Source organism: Gallinula chloropus, assembly GCF_964237585.1.
Source record: "Gallinula chloropus genome assembly, chromosome: 1".
Taxonomy (NCBI): Eukaryota; Metazoa; Chordata; class Aves; order Gruiformes; family Rallidae; genus Gallinula; species Gallinula chloropus.
In genome coordinates this window covers 129296498-129310237 of record NC_140085.1, presented here as the reverse complement: position 1 = coordinate 129310237, position 13740 = coordinate 129296498, and the positions used below count along the sequence as shown (strand labels likewise).

Here is a 13740-nt window from a genome sequence, read left to right as displayed (position 1 = left end):
GGAGACTGCAGGAACTTGCAGCCACTCTGCTGCACTGCTTGTCTCGTGGCAAAAAGAGTTGGAGATGAGCAGTAAGACAGAGATTTCAGCAGCAGCTGAGACGATAGCAGCAGATTTAAGGCAGACTTTCTGTCGTTTTGTTGCTGTTTAGCTAAAATCGTATTGTGAAAGTTCTTGCCTCAGTAATCTCACATTTGTTTTGCCAGTTCCAGACTCTCAGTCCTCCAAACTGAAGATTAAAGAGAGTGGGTGTACACATGCAGCTTTTATACTTGAGCTCTGGTTAAGGATATATTTTGGAAAATAGTTATATTTTGTCTTCTCAGGATGGAATGTGAAGTTCTTTTAATTATACGAAATAATACCTGCAATGTTCATGAGCAATATTATTCCTCTCACAGATGAGAGAATATTTTCACACCTGCATTGCCTCTCGTTGAAAGAAGCAGTTAAAACATGAATTTTGTGTTACTGGGGAAGCTGTTGGCAAAATGAAATTTGAAGGTATTGAATGTGGGAGATTTTAAATCTCTTTCTATATAGCCTGACATTTTTATTAAAATCTGGAGTTAACTAATACAGCAAAGCAAAATGCACTAGAAATGAGGTAAGATTGGTTTATGGGCCATCGTGAAGCGCAATTGGGAGGTTTTTGTGGAAAAATTTTATTTAAAACTTTTTCTATTACCTGACCAGGAGGGGAAACATGGCCTGTTACAATTTCTTCCCATGACGAAGCTGGGAAATTCTTTTAAAAAGAGAGAGATACTGTAAAGGTCATCTTGTCCATCTCTGCTGGTCTAGATTTATTCCTTACTGCATATGATATAATGTTCTGAGAGTGTAATTTTGCAATGTCAAGAGATGTAGATCTATAGACTAATAAATCTCCCAGCTCAGAACATTTCCTAATTTCCTCCATCCCCATCCTGTATTTTTTCTGTTATCTATTTCAATTAATCATTCCTGGTTATATCCTGCATTTCTTACCTGATAGAGGACTTTGGCCTTTGTAGGTACCAACATTGTTTGTACACCAGCCAGCTACTTTGCCTGTGGCTGGTACAATCACGATGGCACTGCTGAGAGATTTGGTTGGTTTGTTGTTGTTGTTGTTTAATGTAGAATAAGTGATTGACTCCCCCAGTTATCCCCCTTTGATAAAGAAGAGATTAAGCGCAGCATGTCGTAGCAAAGCATATGTCAGGCATTGCACAGAGGAGGGGACGTAGCGTGAGATATAGCTGCAGGATGGTGGGGAGCATCACATCTGTGAGAACTTAGATCTAGGTCCTGACTTCCCAACCGGCTCCTCTTCACAATCCTTTCTGCACAAGGCAGAGGGGAGGCCCCAGGCCTCTGAAAGCAGTGAACCAAGGACAGCGGCTGGCGTGCATTCTGAGAAACATGCACCAAGCGGTAAAAGCATTGTTTGCATTGAGGGAGTGCAATTGTCCCTGGACAAGTAATTTCTTTCAAAGTAGTCATTTGGACTCGGCAGGAGTGTCTGTCCTGTTCTCCTGCCCCGCGTGGATGGCAGTGGCCTCTCGAGCTGACACGTAACAGGGGAGATTGTATGGTGGCACCTGGGAGGAAAATGGCTCTTTGCAGCAGTGTGGCTGCTGAACAGAAGCTGTTTTATTCCGTGTTTCTGTTTTACTGGGAGGAAGTGCTTGTTGCTTAGCACCTGATGGCTGAGTCAGCCAATCCATCCCTGCTACTGTGCTGTGGAGGAAAAAAACACCTCTTCTTTTTCATATAGAGAAAACAGTGTTTTGTCCATTCCTCAAGTATATATATCCCTTTGCTTTCAGCTTAACCCAAGCAGATAATATTTCTAGTGCTACAGAATTCTGACTTTAGAATGAAGTGTAAAACTAAGTTTATAAGCTGGTTTGTACCCATTGGGTCACTGTAGCCAGCACAGAACTGAAAAGACATGATGTTATCTTTCCCCACCTTCTCAGAAGTGCTGCTTCATCCTATGCCTAAAGGAAGTGTTACTGAATTCCAGCAAGTAATGTGACTTTTATCCCAGAATGAACTGTTCTTTTTCTACCTTAATTCATAGGTGCAATGGAAGCATTTGGTATGAATTTTAGCACAAAGTATAATGGCTGGGGTACAAACGCACTTTCCGTCATTTCCCCATGGAAACTTGCCCTCTCTTCAAGAGCCTGTCCCTTCCAGTAGTCAGCAGCTACTTGAGTTCAGCCCTGATATGTAACTCTTGCTACAGCTGTTGGTGCGAGCTAATTCCTTGTGCAGCAATGAGGAGGCACAAAGCAATACGGTCTGGAAATGTCATTTTAGTCCCAGAAGGTAAAATACTGAGAAATCTCCGAGCCTTGGAAATTATTATACGACAAGTCCTTAACAGCAATGCAATCAGTAGATAAGGTTTTCTCCTGATGAACAGTACTACTTAAAAGGACAAAATCTGGGGGTTGTATGTTTTATCTTCTAGACATGAATAAGGAAAGCGTTTTGGAGGCTGCAGTTTGTCTCGTGCATCTCCTTTGCTAGGGCTGTATCTTCCACGCACAACTGTGCACTGGTTTCCTGTTTCACCCAACCAGTTTCACCCTCCCTAGCTCCAGAAAAGTACAGTTTTCTGTCTTGTTCGATTTTTCACCAAAAACTTACTATTTTTGAAAGTCAGAATGAGTTTTCTGTTCCTTTCACTGAAAGAACATTATGCCTGAGTACTGACAGAGAACAGCTTGCAAGAGTTTATCTCCCTTAAAGCAAAAATCTGTTTCTCCTGGTTCTGCCCTCATTCGTTAGAGAGCACCCACGTCCCCTGCGTTTTTCTCGGCCACGCGGTCAGACTGAGCAGTGTGAATGAGATGGTGCCCAGGGACACGATCAGAAGTGCTGCTCACTGCCCCTGCAGAAGGAGCTGTGTGTGTGTACTCTTCTCATCACAAGCAAGCTCCTAGGTGTTGTGGGGGGAGCATGGGACCTTTATTTCAAGCTAACGATTTTTCACCTAGAAAGACCATGGGCCCGATGCAAGATTTTCTTAATGCCCTGAGGTTGATTTCTCTGGTGTTCTACAGTAGTTTTACGTTTTCTTCCCAGAGGGTCCAGACAGCCTCTCGAATCTAACATAGGTCATTTGCAGAATAAGTTTCTTAAATGTTCTTGGATAGTCATACTATTCTAATGTTTAGATAAACACACAGAGGGAAATCTACCCTTCCCCTGAATAAGACAGAATTTTTCTAAGCTGAACCAGATTTTTCCTAAAGGAAATTGCATTTGAAAGAGGCTTGTTGGACAGTCTGTTGAGATGCAGCACAGTCTCAGTGATACTTTGTGAAAGGACAAGAGGCACTAGACACAAATTGAAATACAGGAAATTCCATGTAAACATACAAAAAAGCTGCTTTTACTGTGAAGATGGTGTAACTGGAGCAGGTTGCCCATGGAGTTTGTGGAGTCTCCATCTTTGGAGATACCCAGCTGGACTCAGCCCTGAGCAACCTGCTCCTGGGTTGGATAAGACGATCTCCAGAGGTGCCTTCCTGCCTCAGCCATTTTGTGATTCCCCAGCTGCTCTGTTCTCTTCAGTAAAGAGATGAAACTGGGAATTGCTCTGGGGTAGAAATCAAAATAAAGAGTTAAATGCTATTCTGTAATGGGTGATAACGAAGTCTCTTTTTGCATCTTAGAGTGTGGTTGAAACATAGACAGTGATGGAACAACTGATGCATCTTGGACTTTTGCCATTAAAGAATACATCAAGTTTTCAAACCCTCCCATTTTTCTCCTAGATTACTTACTGTCAATAAAAGCAGTGTGGGAGGTACTGAAATTACATGTTTCAAAGTAGATGTAGAGCAGAAGAATGATCTCAGAATAAGTTATTCTAATGAACAGCACTTGTCTAGTTTAACTTTTTATCCTCGCTTGCTTCAGGCAGCTCTGACAGCGGTGTAGTTCTTCCTCTGTCAGTTGAGAAGACAGTGGGGGAATAAGAGAACACTCATTTAAATTTGATATTGTCCAGAAGTTTTACTGCTTCAGTATTTCAATTAAAGAGTCCTGTGGTTTAATGGCTCAGAAGGAAAATCTTTCCCTGATGGTCAAAGGCAGGACCACTGTATGTTATTTTCTCAGCATGGCCTGAAGGTTTTAAAACACTTTCATTTTTTCTGTTCTGCATGCATTATGCTAGTAACTTTGCACAAACAATTTACATTAGCTTATGAAATTAAAAATTTTCATCCAGCTAATGCAATATTTGCCAGAGCCCCACACACAAATTGCAAGAAAAAGTTTAAGGATGGGAGAAGGAATAAGAATCACTGAACAGAAAATCTGTGCTTGCTATCACATCTCTATTCTGTCCTAAGCTAGCATATTCTTCTTGGGTAAGCAGCTATAGGGGCAGTTGTAGCAAAAGATCGATACTGTTAATTTCTTTGATATTGTTAGCCCTTGTCATAAGGAGAGCGTCTGGCAAAGGTAATGTAGCCATTGCCTACAACAGAGGCAGCTAGAAAGTTGGCAGCTTCGGGGTCTCAGGCTACATTTTTTTAGTAGTTAAAAACCTCGTAGCATATTGCTCTCAAGACACATACTTTTTCTTTATCCCTGTGGTCACCAACAAAATGCATGCATTGAGAATTCATGGCCAGAGTTCCAAATTACAGGAACCCAGTTAGAGCTGTGACCCTGCATGGTAGATGGCATCATCATATGCTGTAGACCTCGTACTTCCTAGAAGCCTTTCATGAAGCTGCTGTGGGGAAAGGAGAGAAGGAGTAGGAACAGGGCCATTGGCTGTCAGGTAAATGTAGAAAATTGCCCTGAAAAGAACTTTGTGGATGCTGCCGAGAAAACTATTGCTTGCCCAAATTTTGCAGATACACATTCATTTGGCCTTGGTATTGAAGCACCTTTTTGCAGTTCTGAAAAAAAAAAAGCAAAACTAAAGGAGGAAGAGGAATATAGTGTATAGGATAACATACTGTAGAGGTAGGCTTTCTGGGATCTGTGCTTCTAGTGACTGTTAATATGTCTATGCTTCTCACAACCCGTTTGACAGAATTGGTGATTTATTCTTCTCTCTTTCTGAGGTACCAGTATATTTAGTATAATGATTCTGTCTTACTTGCTGACATTATGTTTTTTTTGTACTACAAAAGCTCATTTGTAGATGTCTGTTCATATATAGTGTTCATATTGTGCTGTGTCTTAGAACCTTAGTGAATGCTGTCCTTCTAAACCCAGGTAGGGTATATGTTTGATAGAGTGTGCTCAAGAGCAGAGTGACCTGTGCAGGGAGACCAGTATCTGTATCTGTTTCCAAAACACAAAAAAAGTCCAGATTTGATTCAATAAATTTTGCTTTTGGGAGGCAAGACTGAAGGTTTCAGGGCATTGTTAACCAACTGTGGCATCCTTGATCTGTAAATCATTTTTCATTCCAGCTCACCATGGATTTATGAATTACTCACAGGTGATGACTGTTTTGTTATCAGCCTATGACTTCAGTGTAGGAAATATTTCAGGAACTGCTTTCATAAATTCACTGCTGTGCTTTTGTATTAGATTGTCTCTCACATGGATCATCCCATTTTTTGCATTTGCATTTTACCTATCCAGGGTGAAGCCCCACTTTTAGACAGGTTGTGTAAACTAGAGCTCTTGCACCATATTACAAATACCTTATTCACAACTTAATGCCACTTGGTACTGGCTTTGGGGCAATTAAATAGTTGTAGCCACAGATAAATCAGAGAACATTGAGTGTATGAGAAGTTCAAAATCCAGAATTAAATTTAAAAAATGGAACAATTATTCAGCAAAATGTAAGAAGAGAATAGACTAGGATTTGGAATAATCTTAACAGGAGTATTTCCTAAAACACCCTGCATGACCTGAGAAATCAGATACGCCAAGCATGGGATTTTTTGCAGATACTCATTCTTCTAGCAGTCTCTGAACCCAAGTGAACACACAAAGCTATTCAAACAAGGCAGTGAAGTCTTTGCCTTCCTAAGTAGGGTCATAACTTAGAGGATATTGTTTCCTTATCCCACTCTTTTAGTAGGTTCCCTTTTCAGCAGTTTCACCCATAGGTGCTTCATTTGACCCTTAGCCCTGGTAATTTGATTCCTTTGGACCATCAAGTCATGCCTTGTCTCTTCTCTGTCCTGTGTGACACAGCTTCAGCTCTTGCTCCAAAATGTGTCTTCAGATGCCCTGTGTGGACTCAGCTAGCTTCAAGCCCCAGCTGGCTACGCACAGTAATCTTTTTGCTTATTTTTGAGGGCTAAACAGAATAACAGGTCAATACCCACTCCTGCTGTAAATGAAACAGTTATTTGTTGTGAATGAAATTCTGCTGCTCATTGGCAGACGGTTTCAAACATCCTGAGCTGCCAGAGGTCTTGTCTCATCATACCTTTGTAACATAGTCCTTGAAATCTGTATTTTCCACAAAATCCCATGAAAATAATTAATGCTATCTATCATTAGCTCTTAATGGAGACTGAACAGGATGACAAGCAAAAAAGATTTTGGCAAAATCCTCTGTTGGGAGTACCCTTAAGCATGAGTTGTGATGGATAGTGTTTCAGTATATTATAAATAGCTTTGAATTTTCTCCCCTTTTCACTCTTCTTTTAGCTCTGAAATTTTGGATGTCAACACACCAAATGCAGAGAAACATGTAGATGTGGTCTATCCAAACTGTGAAAACAGAACATTGCCCGTGTTCTCAAAGAATACTTTGTGAAAGATCAATCAAATAATTGGCAGCACCAACTTTCTCTTTTTTTCTAGATATGGGTTTTTTCCATCTGCAGCAGAAAGTTCCAGTAATCAGAAATGCTGCTGAAACTAGAGAAAGTTATCTTGCAGTGACAGAAGGGAACTGTCTGTCTGTAAATAGTTCCTTAGTGTCTAAACTTGCAGCTTGAGAAAAATTGGATTTGACTTGAGCTCTCAAAAAACCTGTAAAGGTACCTGCCATTTTCCTTCCCAATCAGACTGAGCTCAAATTCAAGGAAAAGAATTGGAGATTATTATTTCCATAACCTGGATCTCTCTTCCAGCATTCTGAAAATGAGCCAGTGGAAAATCCCTGAATAAAAATGAAGAAACAAGCACTTGAAAGAGGATTTTAGGAGCTGCCAAATTTCCTACTAATTGCTATGGTCAATCCAGATCTTCACAGAAACTTCAGCTATGGTCTTTTTTTTTTTTTTTTGGTAGACTTAGAAAGTCTGTAACCATTAAGGTGGTCATGTAACTATAAGAATGTATGTTTTTTGAACACAGATGTCACATGCTGTTGGTCACGCATGCAATTATATTAGAACTTAGGGAAGCCCTTACATAGGGATAGCTTGACCCCAAATCTTTAGTCTTCCTCTTCAGACTATTGAAGTTTGGCAAAAGAACAAGTCCTTCCAAATCCTTTGATAACCAGTCTATTTGTCTTCTACTCTCATTTGAGGTATCTAGTGGAATAGAAATTTTCTATATTTCATCATAACATGAGTTTCATTGAATATTCATCTCTCCTGATAGCAGTTTCACTCCAATTTAATATTGGTATAAGGAGATCAGTTTATCAAGTTTCCTATTCAGCATAAAACAAATAAATTAATGGAAACCCGAATTATTTAACACTTTTATTTAAATACATCTTTTCCAAACAGAGACCTATTAAATTGCTATTAAGTAGTTCATAATAAATACATTTTAAGGCTTGTAAATGTTAATGATTGACTTTCAATCTTGCTTCCTTTCTGAGCGAATGTACAGAAGGCTTGGTACTAACCAAGAAATAATACTTTACCGCAAGAGCTGAAAGCAGATAGGAACTGGATAACTCTGAGGATGACAGAAAAACCTGATAGTCTCATTTCCTGATAATTTTGTGTTCCGCATATGAAGATGCTGATGCATGATTGTATGCATGCAGATGTTGTTGATTATACCATCTATATGTGATTTGTGATTAACGAATACAGTTACAGGTCACTGGTGACCTCTGTTGTTAGCGTGAGCCTCCACCTGGAAGGTTTTTTCCAATGTATTACTGCATTATAATCCTAAAAACATGGAAAGGCATACCCTAGGGCGGATTGCTATTTACAGCTGTGCAGTCTTCTGTCTGATGGGCTTTCAGAACTCTGTCAATCATTTTGAAGAGTGCTAAAGTAAATATAACCCACATAGCAAGTTTGGTAATGAACAGTTTCGGGAAGAGGGGAACTGTTCTGGCTCTTCCATGCAAAATGAAATCTCAATTGACTGATGGATTTGCAGCTAAGACCTCAGAAAAGTAAGGCTAGCACCTTTGTTAAAAAGAACAGATATATAGCAAAAATTCCTTTAATTAAAGGTGTTCCTCTTGAAATAATGTGCTTTGGAGGCTGCCGATATACCCGAAATCATAGAATCCTAGCATACTAGACTGGTTTGGATTGGAAAGGACCTCAAAGCCCATCTAGTTCCAAACCCCTGCTATGGGCAGGGACAACCTCCACCAGACCAGGTTGCCCAAAGGCACGTGCAAATGCCTCTGATTTTCTACTTAGATGTGGATTTGTCAGAGGGCTTAGTTTAGGTTTATTATTAAATATAGCAAGCTCAATCATAATGTATTACAGGAGAAAAATACTGCATTTTAAAAACTGAGGCTCAGGGTATTCAAGGGAGTTTTTTCATATGTTAAACATTAAGTGACACCTTGATTTTGGACAATGGAAAGTTTTGCTAATTTTACTTTCAGCAACTGGAAAGCATTTAATTCAGAATATGACTAAACAGTTTCACATTTTCTTCAGTAGCAACAATTTCCATTTGGGTTAAGGTATTAATCTATTTCATCTTTTCAGTGGCAGTCTTCTTTCCATGTTAATTATTATTTTGAATTAGTAACAACTTTATTTAATATGGAATGCTGTTTTCTATTTCATTTCATTAGTAGGAGAGATGAATTCTTGGAAATTGGGACAAGTTGTATGTGAAAGCAGTTGCTCAAAGATGTATCAGAATCAAAATGTAGTGAACATATGTTGAAATCCGGCCTCGTGGGCGGGTAATTAAACAGTATATTGCAGCTAACTTGCAAGTACAAGTACAACTAAATTTCTGGCTTTGGTGTGAATCTGTATTTTTAGGGTTTGTGTCATTAAAAAGAAGTATTTATATTATTGTCATATTTGCCACATCACAGAATTAAGCTGTAAAAGGGGAAACGTTATGGCAGCCAACATGATGATAGGTTGTTTTAGGAGGCTGTGGGATCTACTTCTTTGGAGATAGTTAGATCCAGGCTGGAAATGACCCTGAAGAACATGATCCAGTGTTGGGTCAAAGGAAGCCTGCCATGACTTCGTTCATCATTCTGTAGTTCTAAACAGCACTGAGAATAACCGAAGAGATGCTGCAGATTGCATTTGATAATTTCCTTTTTAAAAAAAGCAACAAAAGAAAAATTTTTAGATTTCACCCTTACTTGGGGTTTTTTGGAATACAGGTCATATGAGTTTGAAAGTGAATGATGCTAATTAATGCATACTGCTTATACATCTTCTGGGTGAAGAAACCTAACTAGCTGGCACTGCTTTTGCAAAGGGAGAACCAACTTGAATCTTTAAGTCTATATAAAATCTAAAGTGTTAACTAAAATCACTGAAGTCAGCTGAATAGTTCTCAGAAACTTCACTCAGTTGTAGATTTTACCCTTAATTGCAATTTAATTTAATGAGCTAATTTAGAATAATAACTGAATTTTTAAAAAACCTTCTATTTTGCCATATGACATAATGTATGGGAAAATGGCTAGACTTCTAAATTACACGCTGTCTTCCTATTAAAAACTGATACCCTTTTATTACCCTTTCTTCCCAAAAAGCAGCTCAGAAGTTGAGTGGTGCAAGCACACGTTTGCAGGTTCAGTTTACAAATGAAACATTTCACACTGTTCTCATCCACTTCCAGAATCACTTAGAAGAAAACCAAGTGGAGGTTTTCCTTTTCTGTTTTGAAACTCTGAAAATATTAATGCAGAAAAATCACAAGCAGTGGGATGAAATTGTCTGGCTTCTGAACTGCTAAAGCTTTGGGTTTGTGCATATGTGTAGTTTTCAACCTCTTTGAGTTGGGGAAGATTTTCAAAGCATTTAAGAGGAAGTTATTTACGTGCTTCTGCCCAGTCACTCTGCTGTTCCTGGGTCATAAAAGTCTTTCTCAGTCCTATGCAGGTCCGAATGTATCACGTGACATAAGCTGGGATGGTGTTACTGTCTCGGCTTGCTGAGAGCTTGTGCTGATTGAATGGATACTGGTAGCAGAAGAAAAAGGACAAGACCCAGGGAATGAAGACAAATGGGCTCCTTTTTTCTTCCCAGTGGAGATGTATTTAGATTGTCTGAAGTGACAATGTAGTTTAGTAGCTTTCTTCAGATGCAGTCTACAAGGGATCAGCACATCTACTGAGTCAGTTAGTTTTTTATATTACACTTAAGTATCATTGTATTGCTGGTAATTTATCCCCATGGACAGGTTAGTGTTTGCAGCTGTGAGGCAAGACACCCCTTGGAAAGCTGAGTGTCAGCCTCCTGTGGGTGAGCTCAGGTGTTTGGGAAGCAGGGAGGAGAGAATGGAAAGACAAGCAGCTCCTTGAGTTGAAAAGGGAGCCTTGTAAGCTGTAGTGAGGAGGGTTTGTGTTATTGGCTAGGAATAGGATTTGGGCTCACAGGGCTCTCCGTGCCTTTGCTTAGGTTTATTTTTATCAAGTGGCACAACAGCTTTGATTTCTGTATTGATTTGTGGTACGCTGAATTAAGAGGTTTAAATACTCAGCCACTCTAATATGGCCTTTTCTTAGTTTCAACGGTTAATACATTTGTCTGTCCTTATAGAAAACTGCAATTCAAACCAACTTAAAGAATGTCTCTAAACTTGGGAGTGATTAATACAGAATTAATTTTTTAATGTGTGTTATGGTGATTGTCTGAGTCAAAGATTTTTAACAGGACTGACCGTAAAATGTGTTCATATGTATTGTCATTTTTAATAAACTAGGATCTTAAGTAGAGGAATAATTTCCATCCCAATTCATTGCCAAGGCAATGGGTTATTTTCTATTTCAGAATATTTGGGAGACTTTTTCCCATTTAGGGGATGGCAGAATTGTTTTGGTGTCTTTAAAAATATTAGCCCCGTTTCCGAGCAAATTGTCTGATCTTCCAAAGGCTATTGCATAAATTATATTATTATATTAGGTAGTGTGCTAATTTCCATACTTGCATACTTATGTCAGGAAGACCTTAATTGGATGATGTATTAGAAATGCACAGGCTGTGTAGCTTCACTCTCATGCTAACCTTCCTTGCTAACAGAACGAGAGAAAAGCAACCATTTTAGAGAGAAAATCCAGTTGCTTTGGCCAACCAATTTGTTGTCTATTTTCAGGCATTTCACTATGTGCTTTTGCTTTACAACTTTATGAACTTTTTCCTACAAGTCTGTTGTCTGGTATTACCTGGTGATGTCTTCAGTGCCAGCAACGTTACACTTTTATGATGAGGATGTGATTGAATATAAACAGCGTATTTTCACTTCTTCCATTTTGATTTTCTTGTAGACATTTCAGCAGTCTTCTCTACAGCAGAAAAGTAAAAAGAAGAACAAAGGTAAAAAAATAAATTTGTTTTCATGTGTTGGTAAGAAGGGAATTGCCAGCATTAATGTTTGTGGTAAAGCAGTATCTGAGGACCTAGAATTCGTTACCTCCAATCCTATGTTTAGTTCAGTTGATCATGTTGAAAAGGTGTTAGTCCATTAGTGGTGTCTCATAGCTTCCTAATGCTCTTCTACCTGCATATATCTGCTGCTGGTTTGTTTGGGGTTTTCCTTTAATATTTGAACTCTAGCCTCTTCGGGGATGGGGCTGCTGTTTCCAGCTGTGTTCATGTAATGCCTTAGAGCAGCCCTTGCTCATTACCTAGGCTGTCAGGTAATTTATATCATAATAAACTGTTCTACTTTGATTTGGAGGTACAAAGGCCTTAGGAACTGTTTAGTTACAAAAGGAGCTGCCAAGAGAGGCTTTTGAATACCCGCAAAGTAGGATTTCAGTTAGATTTGCTGCCAAGTGTGATAGGACATGAATTTATATGCTGTGTATTTTAAGCTGATGTGAAATATTAATTTGTTAAAAATTACAAGTAACAGTTTTTCTTATTTTTAAATGTATTGCCTTTCTTTCCTTTGCAATATATTAACTTTTTTTTTTTTTGGTCTTATCCATAGAATATGAGCTTTGTGAGGTGCTCAACATTGTTTCTTCTCGTTTGTTTTGGTTTTTAATGTAGAGTGCCTTGCATAGACTTTGTGGTTTGTAATAATTTCTTCATAGCAAATTGAGGTTGTAACTTTTAATTCATTTTCTTAAGCAAATACGTAGTGCTTTCTGGCTAGCCGTCTTGTCAATTTAGTGGACAAGTCAAACACTTTCACATCAACTCGTCATTTTCAGCTCCTATTCCTGGGAAAAGCAAAAGACGGATCTCATGTAAAGATCTTGGTCGAGGGGACTGTGAAGGCTGGCTTTGGAAAAAGAAAGATGCCAAGAGTTATTTCTCACAGAAATGGAAAAAATACTGGTTTGTGCTGAAGGATACATCTCTATACTGGTATATCAATGAAGAGGTAAGCATCTGTGCTCATTGTGCCAGCGGTACCCCATGTAGTGCTGTTGTCATGGTTTAGCAGGAACCCAATGCTTTGAGTGCTTATGTATGTGAATAACTTTGCCCACCCAAATAATCATACTGAAATTAATATTAACTGCCTGACTAAATTACCATTAAGGTCCAGAGGTATTTGCTCCTTCAAATTTACCTTTTACTATGAGGAGAAATAACTCACTTTGCTGCATCCTGCTCACATCAGTCTAGAATAAATCTACCTCAAACCTTTCAAGGGGGAAAGGTAGTTATTTAATCCTGTCATTCAAGCTTAGTCAGGGGAGTGTAAACTTTAATGATAAGCTGCCTGGTGTTCCTTGTTTATTTGTGCCAGCGAAATCACCAAAACCTCTGGCAATTAAGGAAGATGTTTTTATTTTCTCAGTTGCGTTCTCCTGTCATTCCTTCTTTGTAGCTTTTGATATGATTTCAGTGCTCATATAGCCCATGGTCAGGCAGGTGTTCAGCCATCCCGCGACAAGCAGGGCTCTAGTATGTGGGAAGACAAATGCCATCACTATGAGCACTTTCCCCCTCCCTCCTTCTTCCCCCAGCTTTATATGCCGAGCATGACATGATATCGTATGGCATGTCCCTTTGGTAAGTTAGGGTCAGCTGTCCTGGCTGTGTCCCCTCCCAACTCCTTGGGCACCCCCAGCCTCCTCGCTGCTTAGGTGGGGTGAGAAGTGGAAAGGCCTTCCCTGGGCAACCTTGTGTAGATCTAGGCCTGAGGTTGGTGGTCCTGCCTGTGGCAGGGGGTTTGGAGCTCTATGATCCTTGGGGTCCCTTCCAACCCATGCCATTCTATGATTCTATGACTCCGTGTGAGCACTGCTCAGCAGTGATGAAAACATCCCTGTGTTAGCAACACTGTTTTCAGCACAAATCCAAAACACAGCCCTGTACCAGCCACTGTGAAGAAAATGAATCCTTTGCAAGCCAACACCAGTGCAGCAGAACCTGTTACAACCTTGTACCTTCCAGAGAACAACTCTAGGTCCAGTTTGATTTGCTG

The 13740-nt window shown here is 39.5% G+C and overlaps 1 protein-coding gene across 4 annotated transcripts in view; it reads left to right on the top strand.

Annotated features, from left to right (window-relative positions):
• The window catches only part of CNKSR2 (connector enhancer of kinase suppressor of Ras 2), a gene marked incomplete at both ends in the record, with an annotated part of 222333 nt that overhangs the window by 153393 nt on the left and 55200 nt on the right, over positions 1-13740 (top strand). For all 4 annotated transcript variants that reach the window (XM_084274856.1, XM_084274855.1, XM_084274854.1 and 1 more), the window contains 2 exons: positions 11621-11669; positions 12515-12687. In XM_084274856.1, the coding sequence (XP_084130982.1) occupies positions 11621-11669; positions 12515-12687 (222 nt within the window). The remainder of the gene's footprint in view (positions 1-11620; positions 11670-12514; positions 12688-13740) is intronic.